The 21,735-nt window shown below is 38.9% G+C and overlaps 1 protein-coding gene across 1 annotated transcript in view; it reads right to left on the bottom strand.

Moving 5' to 3' along the window:
* Window positions 1–7,019, bottom strand: part of LOC128739556 (uncharacterized) — a 40,499-nt gene extending 33,480 nt beyond the window's left edge. Inside the window, exons 1-3 of the mRNA XM_053835049.1 lie at window positions 7,011–7,019; window positions 6,751–6,933; window positions 3,561–3,716 (exon numbers count right to left, since the gene is read on the bottom strand). Coding sequence (XP_053691024.1) covers window positions 3,561–3,716; window positions 6,751–6,933; window positions 7,011–7,019 — 348 coding nt within the window. The remainder of the gene's footprint in view (window positions 1–3,560; window positions 3,717–6,750; window positions 6,934–7,010) is intronic.
* Between the last annotated feature and the right edge of the window lie 14,716 nt (window positions 7,020–21,735).

Genomic DNA, 21,735 nt, shown 5'->3' with positions numbered 1-21,735 from the left:
ATGCACGTGTCCCAGTGTGCCCCAGCCTGGACACGCCAGTACATGCCTCTCGGTTACGGTACACACGTAGGTACCTAAATGAGTTCACCTGTAAATAGGTCGGATTTAGTTAAAGCTAGGTTGATACTACTCAAAATGCCCTTGTGTACAAACTCAGATTTTGAGTAGTTGTTCAACCAAAAAATTGGTAGTAGGAACTTAAAAGTGCGTTATTTGTCATCGAGAATAATGCAATTATCGGTAGCAAGTAGCCAAAATTGGATGAAATTTTTACCCAAAGTTTGAGTTTGTACACTTTAAGGGCATTTTGAGTAGTTTCAATCTAGCTTTAAATAAATAAGTTAAATTGATTATTTATTGACCCACCCCCATTAATGCAATTTTTTGGTATAACAGAAAAGTACTTTGAAAATCAAGAAACTTTTGTGAAGACTCAAATGGAGAAAACTTAGTAGTTTTTACGCAAAAGCTGATGGCCGCCCGTCCCACTGTGCACCGCTTCGTGTTTAGCCAGCAGCCAGCTAACAACTGAAAATTCTAGTCAGCTGCTTGCTGCACCCGACTTGGGTGGTGCATGGGATCGACTCGTTCGAACGACCAAGGCGATCGACTGAGGCAGTTCTGAAGGCGTATCGCAAATCGAATGACGAAACTTTGGAGACTGTCATTCTTGAACCAGAGCCAATAACTGGCTACTTGATTGGGCTGATCAAGAGTTTTTTGCTGTGCAGTTCATCCGGACTCTGGATCATAGACAGCCTACCTGTGCTCAGAAAAAAGCTGGTCTTGGTGCAATGCATCCATAACGAAATCCGGCAACGATGAGTTAAAAGATACTTCTCGTTCAAGCAAACGGTTTGAGAAGCTCAAGAAACTGTCGGCAATTTAGTGGTCTTTGGGTTGGCGCAGAACCAATGGTTACGAAGGACGGATCGAATCGTTCTTAGTGAAGACGCTTGATTACGTTAAGCGTTGGCGCAAATGTCAAACGGCTTTCTGCAGTTAACAGCTGCCAAATTGGCTGTTTTGGGCGTTAGTGACCGTGGCAAATAAATCACAATTCCTTCATAGTTTTTGTACACATTTCTTTTAAACTCCAACTAAAACTAACAAATAGTTATTACATGGTTGTCTTTTTTTTATCTATTTTCAGGTAAGCACCTTGTTGGAAATCCGCTGCGCTGTGTTGAGAATTGGTATTGTAGGATGGATGAAATGTTTTCTTATATTTATAACAACCTAATGACTTTCAACGCAATCCTTGATTGATTGATTGGATTGCATGTAGAGTGATATAGATTTTTAGTCTTTTGGGGCAGTCAAAATACTTAAGTTTGATATTTTTACAAATTGTTATTGTTATTGAGATGTAATTTTTGCTACTATTTATAGAAAAAACATCCGCAAAGTGATCACTTATTTTTACCAAAAAGGATCACGTCCCTTCGATTATGCATTTCTCCATTACAATCCGAATGATTCTAATTTCGTTACCGAAAGTAAAACGTCGATATTTCTGGTAAAAAAAGAAACCACACCATTCCTTGGTCAAGTACCAAACGAACAGAAGAAATCGGCGCTGAAAATAAAGAAAGAACCACGGTGCTGCGGCACCGGGGCTTAGGGCTCCACCCAGCGCCCCGGTCGGCGGAAAGAGCAACTCGATAAATCTATTTGACACCCAAGAGGCCATCAAAGCCATCAGCAGCGGGACGCTGAAAGCAGCAGCGGCTTCCGATGCGGCATTCCGCGTAGATCGCCGTCGTCGGCGGCGGCAGCGGAAAAAACACAGAACCGTAATAAAGGAAGCCGGGCTTCGTGAGTCGTGACTACTGCTGCTGCTACGCTGCTGGCTGTGGTTAACCCCTCTAAGGTCTACATCATTTTTAGCACCGAAAAATTTACTAAAATGGCCGTAACTTTTTTATTTTTCAATATTTTTTCACCAAATTTGGGAATTTTGCCGAAAATATTTTCTATTTTCATAATATCTATAGATAATGGCCATATGTCATATGGCCCCGGAGTTATTCCGGAGTTCCTTGGGGGACCGAGATATGGCTTTTTTAGATAAAGTTGCCAAATATCTAAAATTTGTTTGAAATCTGTTGATTTTTGCGAACATATCATCGACTGTGGACATATCAGTTAATTTGCCGCAGTTAAGAGCCATGGTGCGCGCCATCCGGATCCGGGGGGACACTATAAATCCGGAACCGGTTCCCGTAAAGGGACATTTCAGCATCAGTAAAGCATGTCGTGTCGCATATCAAAAAACATCAGAATTCGACAAACTAGCGATTGGTGATCATCTCATGTCTCTCAGAGGCCATATGGCCGATTTCAGGTCCCGGACAAGTTCCTCCGAAATCCGTTCCGTGCATGAATCAGAAAAGAAACCCTCCCCGGACCCGGAACAGGCCATATGGCCTCTGAGAGACATGAGATGATCACCAATCGCTATTTTGTCGAATGCTGATGTTTTTCGATATGCGACACGACATGCTTTACTGATGCTGAAATGTCCCGTTATGGGAACCGGTTCCGGATTTATAGTGTCCTCCCGGATCCGGGTAGCGCGCACCATAGCTCTTAACTGCGGCAAATTAACTGATATGTCCACAGTCGATGATATGTTCGCAAAAATCAACAGATTTCAAACAAATTTTAGATATTTGGCAACTTTATCTAAAAAAGCCATATCTCGGTCCCCCAAGGAACTCCGGAATAACTCCGGGACCATATGACATATGGCCATTATCTATAGATATTATGAAAATAGAAAATATTTTCGGCAAAATTCCCAAATTTGGTGAAAAAATATTGAAAAATAAAAAAGTTATGGCCATTTTAGTAAATTTTTCGGTGCTAAAAATGATGTAGACCTTAGAGGGGTTAATGCTGATTCGTTTGCGAGTGGCTCCGGTTGGTAGCCATCTCAGGCCTGGCCGATGGAAGTAGATTGGGTAGCCCTGCCTGCAATCGAAACGAGCTGCTCGTCTTCTTTTCGGCTGATATACTGTCTCATAACGGCTTCCCAGGAGGACGTGTACCGACTACCGATGGGAGTCTTCCAGTGGAAAGTTTTTTTTTCGCTGTCTGTTATTTGTTGGAATACAATCAACTACGGTCACGTTATACGAAAAGTTGTGAGATGCAGGTAGATTTCTTGGCATTATAATATTTTTAATTTATGTTAATACTTTGCGTAAAGTTCTTATACAGTGCAACCACATTTTAGGCTAACAGGTTACGCTATTTATTTATCCCTCGTCTTGACTGTATCCGAATTCAGTATCGTTTAAACCGTTTACGCCTTTTTGAGTTTTATTTTGTACTGCTCCATTCACTAGGAAAATATAACTACTTTACCATGACAGGTACGATTTCCAACATTCTGAGGATCTGACATCAAGCCAAAATCTGACTTTCGTCTCGCTTTCGTTTAATCTCAAACCGTGTATCGACATTGATCGGCTTAAAAATGTTGCATCGAGAAGTAACACTAAAAGTTCAGTTAAGCGATAAAACGGTTTAAAATCGATAATATATTCACCAACCTTTACTTCCCCTAGTCCATAGGGATGGGACGGGATGCTATTACAAATAGTTTTAACTGCTTCCGGGTTGTCATCGTTCGCTTCGTAGTGCAGGTAGCCAAGCTTTTTGTCTGGTTTTTCAGCAGAAAAATCGTCACGTTTGGAGCGATTGCAATCCTGGAGCGGTGTGAAAAAATTGAAAAAAAAAACGGATAGACGTTTTTTACCGTCGTTGTCGTCGTCGGTCGGTCGAATAGCCGCGTAATAAGATTACTTTCCGTAATATCAGCGATAAAATATGAAATAAGTTTCACTTACTCGTGGCTGGCAACTTTTTTGCTCGACTATTGGCGCTGTCAGTCTGTTTCCCCTGACGGGAGAATTCCGTTTTTTTCTCTTTCCCGTAATGAAAAGGACAGTAATCACTGCAGATGGGAAGAACTAAAATAAAATATCAAATGTAAATATTCGTTATTCTTTAAACTTTCAGTTGAGCCAAAGTTTGCCGTACCTATACCTACCACGTATTTTCTACTTTTCCTGCTACAGCTTCTGCTCTCACTTGGGCAGCAAGTTTCCACCGAAGAGACAAAGTTGAAGAAGAATATGAAACAGCTGGAATTGAAATTCGCAGAAGTTTTCCCTATATTGTATCGTATTAATACTTTTATCAGTCCGGGTTCTGTCTGCCATACAATTGGAGATAACTTGCTGTCCTCCCGGTGCGGTGCGGTGGACTTTCCGTCCCAGGTAGCTTTCGAAGCGTCTGATGGGCTGCTTAGGACCGGAATTTGGCTTTCAATTTACCCAACTCTGTCTGCTGAGCACTCCAACTGTAAGTAATGCAATTAGATTTTTTTTGTTTGTTAACTCTATTCAAACGAAAGTCACATTTTTCATTTCTTGTTGCTCAAATTGAAATTCAAATGTACATTATGACGAGTACAAAAAGTTCTGCTCCGTTGAATAATGCAGCAATCGCATAACTGGCAAACTTCGCTCGTTGTCTAATGTCTTGATGGATCGGTGAACGTAATCCTGAGAACTGGGAAGGTATAAGTATATTGTCGTAGTGCTTAAATGGCACTTTTGGCAGCATGTGCGTAGTATGTTGGTACGTTGCGAAAAAGACAAAGTTTACATTTGTGCTTCAAAGTGGCGCGAATAATATTGTCTGTAGCTGGCTAAAGTGTAGTGCGTAGGCGAAAAAGTGTGTTCAACGGAAGCTACCTTTAGAAGAATTTTTAAGAGGGCCTTCAGAGCCGGCGAAAAATGTTTGTCAATGTTTTTCCTGGCTGATCTGATCATTTACAAGTTAACAGCAAATTGTTTTCATTTTACTGAGATTACCAAAACATCAGCTACAATTGCTGCGTGATTTTCTGGTTCGGTCTTATCTTAACTTCCTGTTATTGTCGTGCACTAATTCAACTGAGCACTGTTTTCATTCTACCTAAAGGGTTACCTAGAGGAATATTTAATGTTTGTTCAGTCTAACTTATCCTGGAGGCTGATAGAGCTAAATGTTTGCCTAACGTTCGTCATCTAATGACCCTCCAGGGAGCCATTCGACGGTAGCCATGATACACCGATCAGACTTCCTTTCCTAGATTTGACAGGCACTCGGAGATGATTGAAACATGCATAAATTAATTAACTCTCGTGCGTTGTCCGTCTAGAGAGCCATAATTTAAAGTCAAACAATTCTTTTGATGTGTATGCAAATTATGTTGCTACAATTTGAAACCGGCTGTTTAAGTTGGCTGTAAAAATTGTCCATTTTAAAATTCAAGCTAGTGAACCATCGTACGAAAATCCCTATATTTTTTCGAAATGGAGATAGCCGTTAAGAATCAAACTTATTGTTCGACGCCATTTTGAAATTTAACCCTGCAGTGTAGACTGTTTTCAAGCAAGGATTAATAGATCAATCTCATGTTTGGTTGTCTCGACCTTATAATGAAGTCAGGCATTAATTAGATTCTTTTATAACGTTAGTCTATCCAATAGACAAATGGGAACTATTGAAAAAAGACACTAGGACAAAAATTTCCGCTTTCGCCCTTTTGGACCACTGCGGATTAGTGGTTAGTATTAGTTCGGAACTCAAACACAGGTGGCGCTGCAAAATTTAACTTTCTAATTTGATGATTTAGAGCTATAGTATGTTGTAGATAATCTTATTATGAAGCTTTTTGCTGAGAACATTATTCCTCTAAGTATCACAGTTTTTGAGAAATTAAGCGTCTTTCATGACGGACCTCCAAGAATCGGTTTTTTCACTATAGCTTCAAAACTATGTAATTTAGGGAAAACTAATGTTCTGCAAACATTTGCATCGTTTAAAATCACACACTTGCGCAGAAGAAACTAAACACGTTTCTTTTATACAGAGCGAGTTAATGAACGATTTAGGTAGAAATTAGCCATAATCGAAATAAAATTGAAGTGAAAATACATTCAAAACTAATCTTAAAAAATGTTAAGTTATTCGTCTCTTTGAGTGAGATATAAGTGAGCTGTGGAGACACTTTCATGGTGCCGTTGAAAAAAACTGCGAGAGGTAGCAGGCCCGACGCGTGGAAGACAGCGTAACAGCTGGTTTGATGTCGAATGCCAGAGAGTGACAGATAAGAAGAATTAGGCCAGGAGCCGCATGCTGACTGCGGCTACACTTCAGAACAGAGAACGGTATTGAGAGACTAGGCCTGCGAAAAAAAGAACCGATCATGCTCCCGGAAAGAATAAAATAAAAGTTGATATTGGACTATCTTAGCGGGTGGCGGTAGTTTAGTTAGTAAAACACTCGGGCACCAACCGAGAGAGAGCGTGGGTGCGAACCCCACCTGCAATGTCCCGATATATTTTTGGGCTTTAGCAGACACTTTAGTTTATCCAATTAATCATTCGCATCAGACACTTCGTCCCTTTCCCGTAAACCAAGAATTATAGCCGATTCTTTCATTGATTGTGCTTAAATATCTCACCTCTCCTGCTAATTCAATGTAGGTGTTAGTTGTCAAAATCGTAGTAGTTTGATTTATGACTATCCAATTTAGAACTCATATCAATGTAAAATAAAATAGATCAGTATAGTCAGTTCACAAAGAGAAAAAAGGGGCATGTTTTGTTAATTTTTAGAATCTATATTTTTTTATTGTATCTATATTTCATCATCATCATCATATATTTCATTATTACAATCACAAACTATCATCATCTCGCTATCATCATCACTATCACTCTCATCACTCTCATCTTCTACATCGCTGCCGGAAAGGCCCGAAAACCATAGCTCCGAGTATTTCAGGGTACGCACTTCCAGCTGCACTCCGCGTTCTAGGAAACTTTCCAGCGAGGTTGATGGAGTCGGTTTTTGATCCAGAACTAAATGCTTGAGCCGAGGACAGAATTGATCAAAAAACCGGCAATAACAGTTGCATGTGATCCGACGAAGTGTGGAAAACTAACATTCAACATCAAGAATCCATACTTTTCTTCATTTGGGTCAATTCTTAGAAGATTTTCCGATCGATTGGTGTAAGAATATTGAAAATCGATAGGAAAACCGCTGAGCTATTAGCGCTCAAAGCCTTTCATTTTTCGTGACGCTCGCATTTTTCGATTTTTTGGAATGACGTAGTTCTACGTTAAAAGTAATAAAACAAAGGAGTTGATAGTATATCCAGGAGAGGCAAGAGTTGTAGTTTGAAATTTAGAGATTCCTTTTTATCCAGTCAGCTGTGGCGTTCGAAGGTTCACCGACATCTGCGATCCACAGGGCCTTGGATCACTGTCGCTTTTTTGCTCTCACTTCTCTCCGTTTTCATTTCGTTTTTCCCCTTTTACTTCTTGTATTTCTTGTTTTATTGTTCTGTTTTTCTTCGTTTTGTATCCCCTTTTTTAATACTGTTTTTGCTCTTGTTTTGAACTAATCTTATGTGCTTTTTTATTTTCCGTTTTCCGCCTTCTTACTTCTTTTTTTCGCCTTTCATTTCCTATTTTTGTATTTTTTGCCTTTCTTTCTCGTTTTTCGTCTTCGCATATTCTGTTTTTTCTCTTTTGGATGTTCCGTTTTTCGTTCTTTTGTGCCACGATTATTCTGGTTTTGGCTCCATTTTTCCCTTTGCTTTCCGGGTTTTCTTTTTTATCTCCTGTTTTTCTTCTTTTTCTCTCCCGTTATACCTTTTTCTTTAATACCGTTTTTTCTTCTTTTCTGTCCCATTTCCCGTTTTTTATCCATCATCTTCTTTTATATCACGTTTGACATATTTTTCCCGTTTTCCTCGTTTTCTCTATAGTTTCTTTTTTCCCTCTCGCTATTCCTTTCTTTTTTGGTTTCACTCGTTTTCTGTTTCGTGTTTCCTCCTTCCTTGTTTCGTTTTTCCTTTTTTTCTGTCCGTTTCGTTTACCTACAGTTTTCTATTACGTTTTTTCTCTTTCTGTACATTATACCCTCTATTTGTCTCGTTTTCCATCCTTTTTCTCTCAATTCTACTTAGGCCATTACAAATATTTTATAAAGTTTTTGTCCTTCCGGTGTTCGGACACTGAAGGGGGGGGGCGAAAAAAAAAACAAAGTGAATTTTTTAATAGAGCAAAAAAAAGCACAGATTTTAAGAATTTTTATTTAAGGTTTAAACGTGAAAACTGAATCTATTCTTGCTTATAATATATACGTTATTATTTTCTATGCAAAAATATACGAAAACAGACAAAAACGAAGGAAAATTTTTTTGGACGATTTTCAGAAATTCCATTGTTCGAATTTCCATTTCTGTTTCGTGCTAGAAGCGTTAATTCAACTCGGAGACTCATTTTTCGAGTTTTTCAGACTGTAGAGCCCACAGACAATTGATTTTATAAAAAGAAATTCGACTCATATCCTACAAATTATTTTTTGCCCCCCGATTTTTCAAGCCAATTTTCAAGGGGGGGGGGGGGGGGTGACAAAAACTTTAAATATGATTTGCAATGGCCTTATTCCTGTCAGCTGTTGTCTGTTTCTCCCCTACTCTTTTTTTATTCCAATTTTGCCTTCCTTTTTTCTTCTTTCTCTCTCTCATTTGTAGTCTTCTTTCGTCTGTTTTCCCTTTTTAACTCCTCTTCTATTTTTCATTTTCGTCTGGTCTCTATTCGTCATCTCTTTATAATCTCTCTTTCTGTCACATTTTCTATTCCATTCTCTCTTTGTCATTTTCTCGTTTAATTTTTTCTCATAATTTTCTTCTGTTCCGGTTTCTCCTGCTTTTCATCCCATTTTTTCTGTCCTCGTTTTCTATCTTTTTTTTAATTTTAATTTTTCTTCTCTTCCTTTTGTTTTGTTCAGTCCCTTTTTTTGCCAATTTTTCTATTCTCTTTTTATATCTCGAATCGGATCAAGTGCTGCTATCTACGGATTTTCATAAATTTCACGGAAACGGCTGAAAATTTCTTTCAGTTACAAAACTCACAAGTGTGCTACATACTTTCATTTTCTTATAGGGTTTTTTTCTAATTCCCGTCGTAATAAGTAAAGCCATTCTAATTTTCATTATTTGTTGGATGGATTTAATGAATACTCCAAAAGTTCTTGTGCTAATTTGACTAAAAAACACTTGCCTTCCAATCCGTGAACTTTGAAATCACTGAACAGCGACTATTAAAGCATATTATTGAATTTACGCAACTGACTTTATTTCTAAAATTCCTCGTACGGTTTTAAAATCCGTCCATCAAAATTTTTCATCGTCCGAACTAAAAATCACAACAATGTTTACGAAGCTAATGCGCATGTATTTGTGTAGGACGGCATCACAAATGTTATTCTATAAAATTTCTGCAGATCAGGCAAGTTTTCCTGGCTGTAGAATAACGACAATGCCTTGCGTGAGTTATTCTCAATAATGAATGACGGAAATTAAAACGATTAGTCGACATTACCTTCTTCGTCGCACGAAAAAATGTAGGAAATTTGGCTGGTAGGACTTCTTTAATGACAAAAAGCATTTGAATAGATCTCAGCTCACTTTGATTGATCGCGTATGATAGACAACAGACTAAAATATTAGGGAATAACTAGTTTTGCATTGTGCGTCATAAAAATGCTGATATTTTTAATAATTTGTGTTGGATAGGACGGAATAGGCAATTATGACGATGTAGCAACATACCCTACATTCGACAAAAAAGGTCTAAAAAGCCTTATAAAGGCAACGAAACATGCTAGAACCGAGGATGAAATGATAGTGGAAAGGTAATATTTTGTTGCCTTGACAACGAACAGAATGACGAAAAATTGACCAAAAAGTGGCGAAGAGACAACAACAAAAAACGTTGAAACAACACCAAAGAGCGATGGAAAGATGACAAAGACAAAGAAAAGACGACTAAACGACAACGAAAGGACGCCAGAACAGCAACAGAAAGTCGATAAAAAAAGGCACAAAGCGAGAATAAAAATAGAACAGAGAGATCACAAAAGATTATGAATACGAAAAGAGAGAACAAAAGGGCGGCGAAAAGGTTTCGAAAAGACAACAATAAGAAGACAAAAGAAGCCAAAACAGCGACAAAAGAACATCACTAAATACGACAAGAACAACAAAAAACACGATAGAAAGACGTTTAAAAGTGCCAAAAAAGCGTGATAACAAAACAGTTAAAAAAATGGCGGAATCCGAGGAAAAAAGGACAAAAGTTATCAAAAGCAGACTTCTAAAAACGACGAACAGGCGACGAAAATGCGTTGAAATTATTGTAAAAAAGATTTTGAAAAGACAACAGAAAGAAGGCTGCATCGTTAAGACAACAATAAGATGACGAAAAGAAGATAAGAGGCGGTGGAAATACAATGAAAAAAAGACAAAAGACGACAAAAATACGATGAAGAAACGCAGAAAAAACGCAGAAAAAACACCAGTGCAGCAACAAAACATGCCAAAAAAGACAATATATAACGACGAAATTATTATAAATAGATGTAGAAACGGTGACCAAGAGACGTTAAAAAGGCATTATAGCCAGGGACAAATAACAACATGACAAAAACCAAGCTTTGAAAAAGGGTCAAAATACGTAAAAAAGACAGTGAAAAGAAGGCGATTATATACGACAGAACGACAAAAAGACAGTAAAACGATAGCTTTTTGTTTTCTTGTCAACAAACAGGACGGCGAGAAAATTGCAAGAATAGACGAAAAGACAACGAAAATAGGGAAAATAGTAACAAACACGACGGAAAGATGACAATAAAAAACACGAAGAAAATATGCCAAAACAGCAACAAAAATTACGACTAAAACGTCAAAAGCTGCCGCAATAAGCAACCAAAAATGTCAAAAATTGATGTCATAAAATGATGAATGGACGACGGAAATAACATGAAAAGACGCCAAAACAGCGACAAAAAAAATCAGAGGGGTTGTGTACAAGACACGACCGCATATATAGGTGACGCAGGACTACGTAAGTGTCTTTGTAGTGATAGTAGCATGTATTCATGCTTGTAATCATTCGATTCTTCATGTATACATGCTATATGCAACATATATACATGCTACATGCGTTGTATGTAACATTTATCAAAGTAGTAACATTGCATACGTTCAATTCTCAAAAGATTGTACATTTGAAAACAATTTAACAAAATCAAGAACACAAACTATTGCTTTCCTGCTACCTTACTGAAATTAAAGATTGTTTTTATTATCCATGGTTTCCCACGTTGCCACGACGTTACCAATTCAATCCTATTTTATCAACAGCACATCTTTTCACTACACTTCTAATGAAACGGCAAACTTTCGTATTCATACAGAGCCGTATTATAACCGAACAGTACAGCTGTAGCACATTTTTCCAACACAGATATCAAGTTCGCCGAGGTTTAATCGTCTCGCAGTAAAGAATTTGCGATCTGTTGGGACAATGAACTTGTGTCATTTTTTCTGGCACACTTCCCTAACACAGACATCAAATTGGACTAGGTTTAATCGCGTTCGTAAGAAATCTGTTGGCACGAAGGGGCTTTGTTACTCTCTCTGGCGTACTTCCCAAACAAGGACATCAAAATGGTCTAGGTTGAACCACGGTGTTAAGAAATCTTGTTGAAATAAGGAAACTTGGTCACTTGTTTTGGCTTACTTCCCAAGCACAGATATCAAATTGGTATAGGTTTAGATCATCGTAAAGAATCTTCCAACCAATCACCAAGCAAGAATTCTGGTAAAACATAGGTTTATTATTTTCAATTTTTCAATAGTTCAACATCAAGAATCCATACTTTTCTTCATTTGGGTCAATTCTTAGAAGATTTTCCGGTCGATTGATGTAAGAATATTGAAAATCGATCGGAAAACCGCTGAGTTATTAGCGCTCAAAACCTTTCATTTTTCGTGACGCTCGCATTTTTCGATTTTTTGGAATGACACCCTATCTCAAAACTTGCCGTAAGACGTAGTCCTACGTCAAAAACAAAAAACACACTCAGAGAACGTGAAAAGCACGAGAAAATATGCCAAACAACAACAGAAAATACGATATAAACATTTATAGATCAACTTTTGTGGCAGTTTCGGTTTTCTTGAAATTGATTGATGGTTTTATTCATAAAACTACTAATTTCTTTTAGATACAATCAAGTTTTCTGTAAAACAAATGAGATAAAGAATGATCACCCATTTCTTCGGTCATAAAACTACGGAATTTTTCTCAGCAAAGTCTGAAAAAACACTGGAACTTATTGATAAATGAGGTCAACTAATCCGAGGAAGAATATTGCTTTTTAAAGCAATCAGTGGTTAACTGAAAAAGCTCACCCAGTAGTTAACAGGCGATAGCGTACCCATCGCAACTGACAGAAGAGTACCCAAACGGTAAAAAGGATTAAACTGGACTGCGGTTAACAAACTCTCAAAATAGTTCCTGGGCTCAATTTACTTGCGGGAGTTCACGGTTGTCGACCCTGTTACAGTGCAGCATTGCTGTTGAACGTGATTTTCGTTCGGTAGTTAAGGGGCCGGGCACTGGTTACGTAAGGGTGTTATCCTCATTTTTGAACCCCCCTCCCCCCTATATTAGATTTTGGCCAAACGCCTTTCCCCCCCGTAAAATCTTATTAAGATTTTTTGAAACATCAGAATTCAATATTTTTTTCAAACGATGGTCTACAATTGATGGAGGGACGGTAGAGGAAATGAATTTATTTTGGGAAAGGAGGGGAAAGAGTGGAAAGGAAGGAGGGGGGGTAATTGGTAGCTTAACAAGTTGTCGTTGTGAATCCTTCCAGTAAGAATTTGTCGTGCGACGTCGGACAGACGCAAGCAAGAGTTACGCTTGTGTCGGACGACGTCCGTCCGATAATTCTTACTGGGCTACCTTTTGTCCAATGCTGGAAGGTGCATGGGTCGAACCAAGCTATAATCAGAGATAACCGGATTTGAACCCACAACACCCGCCAGGGCGTGTGGCTCGCTGGTACCCGTGTATCTTTGAACTATAGAGGCTGGACCGTCCAGCATCCATACAGAATCTATTTATACAAGAGGCTTATGTCTGTACCGAAAACCAGGTCTCTGACAGGACGTCATAAGAGGCTTATCGGTAACTAAAAGCAGGTCCCTGACAGGACGTCATGCTTTCGTAGTAATGGGTTGTATTCTCAGTCACCTCACTGGTCGAATGCTGGACTGCTCGATTGCTAAACTGGTTGACTAGACTGCTCGACTGGACTGGTCGATTAGATTGCTCGACTGGTCTGCTTAACTGTACTGCTCGACTGAACTCTCCGATTCGACTGCTCGAATCCACTGTTTGATTGAACAATCGACTTGACAGCTTGACTGAACAGCTCGATTTAACTGCTCGAGTGGACTACTCGATTCGACTGCTTGACACATTTGCTTGATTTACTGCTCGACCCGACTGCTCGACTTAACTGCACGATTGAACTGCTCGACTAGACTATTCGATTCGACTGCTCGACTGGACTACTTGACTAGACAGCCTGATTGCTGTCCGATTGCTCGATTCAACTGCTTGATGCAACTGACAGCTTGATTCAACAGCTCGACTAGACTGAACGACTTAACTGCTCGACTTATGCACTCAACCCAACTGCTTGACCTAACTGTTTGATTCGATAGCTCGACTTAACTACTCGATTCAACTACTTGACTGAACTACTCGACTGAACTGCTAGACTCAACTGTTCGAATGAACTGCACGACTCAACTGTTTGATTTAACCGCTTGACCCGACTGTTAGACTGAACTATTCAATTCGACTGCTCGACTCAAGTGCTCGACTAGACTACTTGATTCAACTGCTCGACTGAACTACTCGATTGAACTGCTCGATCAAACTGCTTGACTGGACTGCTCGATTTAACTGCTCGACTTGACTGCTCGACTCGATCACTCGATTCAAATGCTCGACTCGACTGCTCGACTCAACTGCTCTACCGGACTGCTTGACTGAACAGCTTGATTTAACTGCTCGACTTGGACTCGACTGCTCGATCCAACTTCTTGACTCGATTGCTTGATTCGACTGCTCGACTCGCCTGCTCAACTCAATTGCTTGCCGCGAGATCATATGGTCGGTGTTAAATCACACCGGACCAAGTCGCAAAATTTTTAAAAATGAGTTAATTTATAGCAAACGGTCAAGAATTTCTCAAGAATGTTTCCGCAGTTTTCTGAATTCTGAACAGACAATTATATTTTCCGGATCGTAAGATTCGGGCTCAACTAGTTATATTATAACCGAACAGTACAGCTGTAGCGCACTTTTCTAACACAGATAACCAATTCGCCTAGGTTTAATCGTCTTTCCCTAAAAAATTTGCAATCTGTTTGGATAAGAAACTTTTGTAATTTTTTCTGGTATACTTCCCTAAGACAGACATCAAATTGAATTAAGTTTAATCGCGTTCGTAAGAAATTTCATTGGGACAGGGTAGGGGGTCAATTCCGGTGTAGCGGTTAGCATTCACGACTGTCACGCCGATGACCCGGGTTCAATTCCCAACCCCGTAGAAGTCTGGAATGATCCAAGCTGCTAAAGTGACTGTAATAAAAAAGAATTCATTGGGACGAGGAAACTGCCACTCTTTCTGGCCTACTTCCCAATCGAATTGATCTAGGTTGAATTGTCGCAAAGAATCTTCGACCCGTTGGGTCGGGAAGATTTTGTCACTTTTTATAAAATCACATTAAAACTATGCCACTATGCTAACCAATCACGAAGCGAGGATTTCGACAATGCTTCTTTATTTCCGATTTTTCAATAGTGCGCACTTAAAAGTCAATAGTTTTTTTTATTGATGTGAATGCGTAGAAGGTTTTCCGGTCGATTGGCGCAAAAGTATTGAAAATTCATTGGAGCTAAGCTATTTGAGCTCAAAAACTTTAATTTTTTGATTTTTTGGAACGACACCCTATCCCAAGCCTTGCTGTAAGCCGTACCGCTACGTCAAAAGAAGAAGGGAATGGTTGAGGAATGACCATAGTATAACATCATAATTTGGAGCTACTTGTTTATTGATAACCGTGCGACTCCATCGACTACCTGCATTACCATGGGTGACCACCAAAAATACAACTTATTTGTATATTCTACATTTTTGATAACGATAGTCTTCCTAATTGACGGAAGGAGTGGTTAGAAAAAGTAATAAAATCAAAGTTCTATTAAACGAAAAAAAACTAATGTCTGATTTCATTATAAATTAGGACAAACATGTGAGTTTGAGTCGTTCTACAATTAAAAAGCAGCAGTTTTAAAAGGCGTTAAAAGCTTGCGTATTTTACTTGTTACATTTTTTACCTATCCTCAAACATAAAGAGCAACTTCTCACACCGCAGCGGTAAAATCACTTTCCTTAATTCTCCTATTGAACGCTATTCCCCAACCTGATCGGCAATGATTCAAAATGCACAATTTGCCAGAAAATCCTATCAACAGTAGTAGCAACACCTTTTTGCATCGATCAAGTGTGCAATTCTCTTCGTTCGTTCGGACCCCTGCCGTCGGGCAGCTGCAAAAAGAACGCAATCAAAACAAATTTATTCATGCCTGTCCGTCCTGTTCGAACAACGGATTTATTTGAATGGAAATGCGCCTGACGGCGGAACAACGCCCGGCCAGTTTCCTTCAACAAAAGCCATCGCTCTCGAACTAGAACCGGGCTTTCCGACCCGGACAAGTAACGTCACGAAGCTTTGCCAGAGCAGAACACCGGCCACTTCAGATTACGTGCCACCATGAGCAATGGTATTCAAACGTCAGAAGAAAGCAAATCCCTGCATCTTTGCCTGGAAGAAAAATCCGAATCGCGTTGCTTGCCTCACACATAAGACGTCCACGTTCGACAGTGTGCTTTTGTGTGCACTATTCTACATGTGATGAATGAAAGAGCTCGTTTTATTGGTTGAACCATAGGACCGTTTGAAGGCACTTCCCGTTAAGCATCTGCATTCTTTACCTTCGTTTGGTTGAAGAATTTGCTCGCTGGCACTTCTATTACCTACTATCCGGTGTAACTTGAACGGCACCATGCTGAGAATGCGGCACAGTACACTCACCCACGTTGCACACACTGAAGAAGTACCTACTACACGGCAAATGGAGTGCATTAGTGAAAAAAGGATTTGCGGAATCGAGCCACTTCACGCGTACGGCAATGTGAGGGGCGTTGAATGAGGGATAGTAAAATCGTTGGCGGAATTTTTATTAGACATGTGGCTTCCAAATGACACTCTTGTTAGAGCAATGTAATATGTAAAATGTAAAAAAACACGCACACGTTGGAAGAAAAACGCAACTGGTAGCTGGACTAACACCCGAAAGTGAATTTTAGCATCCATTTAGTTTACTACCTAAATAAAAAGTTGCAAACAAGGATTTATGTTTCCGCACTGCTTAAAAATTATTTTCATCTTCCGTCCACGGAACCATGCACAAGATAGTTTTAAGCCACAATGCATTTGCACTCAACCCTGCAGGCTCGGCCTCCGCCGCCGGCACTAGCGTTGGTTACGAGAAAGGAAACTTTCTCCGGATGACTTCGAGATTCCCAAACCGAGAAACCACAAAACCGAAAATTAAACTATTACTGCACTGCAACCAAAATCGGATACATCCGAAACGTGAGAGCACATGCTCGTATTAAGTATATGTTCATATTTATATTATGATCCGATTGCTCGACTAGCATTTATCGCAAAGAAGCAGGACGAGTTCGAGTGCGAACCGTAAGGCCAAACCGACGAAGGACGGAAGACGGAGCGCAAAGCGGAGGCACTTGGCTCCGATTGCCCCTGGGTTCAGTTGCACAAGCAGTCGGGAGCCGGTGAAAAAGGGGAAGGAGTAGAATTATTGCCTGAATACTATTTTCGCTTCTTCGACTTTTGGTTCAATCAAACCCAGTAGTCAAACGAGTTCTTTTCTACGGGGTTGGGGGAAGTCTCAAAGTAGAAACTTTATTCTATCCGTTTACGTTTCCTGGTAGTCAGTGCATCCTATGAATACAGGATGACCATATTTGTGTGCAACTCGAGACGTTCTGGAAGTGTGTGTGGCTGTGTATGTGTGTGTGTACGTGTGCTGCTTCGGGTTTTTCCACCAGAAAGTCCTTCCAAATTTTAGCAATATGAAATTTCCGAGATAGTAGCAATATTATCCGAGCACCATGGCGGGGACGATAGGGTGCCGAAATTTCTCATAAATGCATGAAACCGCAATCATGACGCTTCCGCCGCAACTTTGAGATGCTGCATCACAACAGATGCGAAGCATTGCAATCAGGATGAAAAAGCATCGTCGTCACTGCCAACCGCCGGTCGGTCGTCGTCGTTCTTCTTACCCACCTTACACCAACCCAAGACCGGATGGATTCTGATAATGACAGAAGAACTGTCGTTGTGGGTGTAAACTTTTTCGGAGCTGCTGCCTCACCGGTTACAGACCCAGATTATTACACACATTTTAGTTGGAAAATGGAAGCTGTACACATCCGATGCATAGGATTCGATGATTTTATGGTAGGGTAGCGGTTTGAGGAGGCGGAGGCGGTAACAGAAGCGATGAAAACCATTATTTGTGACAGCCGCATTAGTTGTTACCATATTAAAGAGATGATATTCGAGTGGATAAACAATGTTGTGGTTTGCTGTATGAAGAAATTTAGACACATCTGTGTATAAGTAAGGACGCTATTGAGTTGTTTGCTACAAATGGATTAAAGCTTCATTAAGCGTGAAATGTTAGATACTTGATATCTGTATCACTGTACCCAGAGTATGGAAATGATAAACGTTTATCTTATTAACCATTATAATCCACTTAACAAGGTTGAATTTGTGATATATTTGATATATCTGCAGCTTACCAAAATTATCCCCAATGCACAATAGTCGGAAAATTGCGATTTTTGGCCAAAATTATTTTTTAGTTTCAAATTGATTCTAGATTATATTTGTAACAAAAGAAATGATTTAAACATATAAGAACTCATATTTAGGGTGATTTGGGGAAAAATGATCAAATGTTACCGATATAAATATTTGCTTGACAAAAAAAAAAATTTCTTTCTCGCTGGGATTCTCCCATTTTGTCATTGAAACTCTCTTCAGGTACTAAATAAATTTAGTAACAAAGATAAACAAATTTGTTGAAAGAGTACTTAAAATTTCAAAGACTTGCTAAGAATATGACAATTTTAAAATTATTTTTTTTCGGAAAACGTCAAATTATAGCAAACTTTCAATTCATGTTTTGATACAACATACTTCGAGCTTTCAGACGCACTGTTAGAAACTGCGGCGACAAGAGTTGTTTTTTTGATTAAAGTTTGTGAAAATTTCATTTTTATTATAAGTAGCGTATGGCGCACCACATTTAGTTTAAATTTGTTTTCATTTCATTTTTTAATAGGCTAAAATATCAGTTTTAAAATAATATATAACAATAATATTTACATCCGCGATAACTATTTAATTTTTTGACTTTTTCAAAATGACTCATTTTTCAAACTTTTGAAATGGGCAACTTTGACGGCTTATTTCTACATGACATTTTTTTTCTTTCAAAATTTTATTCACGAATCATAAAAATATAGACAATTTACTACAAAACCGCGTTTAAGCATGTGCTAAAATGTGAAATTTTACATTCGGCAATTTTGGCCGCTACTTTATATGGAGCCCTTCTTATGTGCAATGCTCGAAAAAATTGACAGCCCGCAGGGCGAATTTGAAACGTATTCAGCGCATACAGTTTCACCCCTAGTAGTATTCTTTTATTTGTCAGCCCATGGACATGACTACTGAACTGCTGACAGTGTTTTCTATCTTGGTTTACTACCCTTCGTAATAGTTCATTCGTGAATTGCAGTGCTGAATAACTGCTCGACTAACCTGTCAGTTATTTTCTTGCTCTTGCCAGATATTTTAGATTTCAAAGTTTAGTTTCTTAAGCAGCCTGATTTTCAAAATCAACCAAAATCCGGTTGAAGGAAATTAATTAAAACTTCGAAGCAATGTTTACGTCTATTGTAACAACGTTTGTCGTTGTCAGCAGTTCAATATGAATGACTAATTTCATTTACTATTGTCGAGAATGAATAAGTGTACAGAACAACACGAGCCACGATTCGCTCGAATAGTTTGTTTCAGGTTGACAATGCTGTACTAGAAACCGCAAAGAATGAGCAGGATATGGCATCAATTCAGGCATATTGCAAAAATTGAATATGAGATTTCTAAGCACTGCTTGTAACTGCGAAAGATTTGTCAAAACTATCGTACAGGTTTGGGCTAAAAAATTCCCGAGTTCGATGAAATGCTATACACCGACATGGTTAATAGATTTATGTCTCCACGAGAATTAATGTCTCATTATCGTCTATTGGAATGCTTCCGTTAAAGTTCGTAATTTAACTGTAATCTAGCTTATTAGCACCGCCAGTGCTGGGGGAGGCTGAAAGACGTCGCACACTTATGTAAAGGCTATGAGTTATGGATCAATGAATGTAGCTAGTTTTTGAGTGACTGAACTACTTGTTTCTGGCGCTAGTGTACATTGAACCGTTTTAATACACTAGCGCCAAAAGAAAGTCGTTATCACTTCAAAACAAGCTATCTTCAATGATCCATTCTCGCAGAAACGGGGTCACTACTGGCACGATATTCGCTTCAATTTCAAACTTTCAAATCGCATGTTAAACTTTCAAGTCGCATATTGAACTTTCAAGTCGCATGTTGAACTTACAAGTCGCATGTTGAACTTTAAAGTCGCATGCTGAACTTTTAAGTCGCTACAAATATCAACGGTACTTTATTAGGAATCAAGCTCGGTTTAGAAATGTAGTATCACGTTGTTCAGCAAGAAAGTCCTTGCAGAACTCAATTTGAAACAACTATGAACTTCCGAGTTCGTGCCTTAAGTGAAATCCGAACTTTTGGTTGCTTGGGGAGTTCTTCAAATATTGTAACATTTGCACTTAATTGGTTAAAGATGGTTAAAAAACAAGAATTACACTTTTAATACTTCGAAATAGTTTCAAAAAAAAGTTGAATTTTGAGCAAACCTTGAGATCTATATCATGTGATCTTATATATAAAAATGGATTTCTGTCTGTCTGTCGGGATGTTCCTTATAGAATCGAAAACTACTGAACCAAACGGCGTGAACATTTGCATGTAGAAGTTTTTGGGTCCAGGGAAGGTTCTTATTATGGTTAGACACGCCTCCCCTACTAAGAGGGGGCGGGGGCTCCCATACAAATGAAACACAAATTTCTGCATAACTCGAGAACTAATCAAGTAAATGGAATCAAATTTGCCATGTGAAGGTTTTCGAGGGCAAGAATATTTTCTATGGTGAATTAGGACCCCTACACACATTAAGAGGGGGGGCTCCTATACAAACGAAGTACAAATTTCCTCATAACTCGAGAACTAATCAATCAAATGGAACCATATTTGGCATGTGAGTGTTTTAGGAGGCTTGAATTTTTTCTATGATGGACCCGTTTCTTTTTAGGAGGGGGAGCACCTATACAAATAACATACAAATTTCCTCAAAACTAATCTGAGAACTAATCAAGCAAATGGAACCAAATTTGGCATGTGGGGGGTTTTGGAGGCAGGACATTTTTTTTTATGATGGTTTGAGACCCCTCACCCCTGTGGTAGGGGGTAAGGACTCTCATACAAATAAAACAGAAATTTTTGCGTAAGTAGTTAGATTAAAACTTCTCGCTCGGTGGTAATCTGCAATTGATGTAGGAAGCGGCACAATATGTGTTGATAACCCAACCAAACGCGTATCTATTCTTGAGAAGTGGATTTTGCGGTCTCCTTTTGTCCAGCGCCTCTATGGTTCAAAGGTACAAGTACCAGCGAACCACATGCCCTGGCGGGTGTTGTGGGTTCGAATCCGGTTATAATCTTAGATTACAGCTTGGTTCGACTCATGCACCCTCCAGCATTGGACAAAAGGTAGGAGTCAAAATGACTACTTGTCAAGCATAGCTACCAATACCCCCCCCCCCTTCCTTTCCGCTCTTCCCCACCTTCACCAAAAAATTTTCATTTCTTTCCCCTACCGTCCCTTCATCAATTGTAGAACCATCGTTTCAAAAAATATTAATATATATGTATGACCGCATTTCAAAGTCAAGACTAAAAACTTGAGATTAGTCTAGTATATAAATAGTTTGAGTTTGAGTGATTCTATACTAAGGAAAATATTTTGGTGTTTTTTATAGGATTAACCTCTCCTACTATGAAATGAAATTTTGAGAAATACTGCCGTTTTACAAGTGAATCTTGCACAGAAACCTGCGAATGAAGCAACTTTGCAAGCTTCAAGGACCTTTTTTGATTACAAGTGCACTTTTTTGCAAAAGCAGTTGCTGAGTAACTTTTTTCTTTATATTATTTGTTCTAGACCTGTTATTTTTAGAAATTTTGAATTAGAAGTGAAGCATAATAAATTTAACAGTTAATTTTCTTTTGAGTATGCAAATTTTATTGATAATTTTAAAAGAAAAGTATAAAAACGATGGATTTTCCCAAAGTGGCGAAATTTGGTTCCATAAGCTGGCGAAATTTGGCAACTGCGTGGCGAAATTTGGGGTCGAAACTCAAATTAAAATACTTAATTTAACGAAAAAAGCATACCATTCAGAAAAATTGTGATCATTGAATAA

This window comes from Sabethes cyaneus, chromosome 3, assembly GCF_943734655.1.
Source record: "Sabethes cyaneus chromosome 3, idSabCyanKW18_F2, whole genome shotgun sequence".
Lineage (NCBI taxonomy): Eukaryota > Metazoa > Arthropoda > Insecta > Diptera > Culicidae > Sabethes > Sabethes cyaneus.
This window is presented reverse-complemented; position numbering and strand designations above follow the sequence as displayed.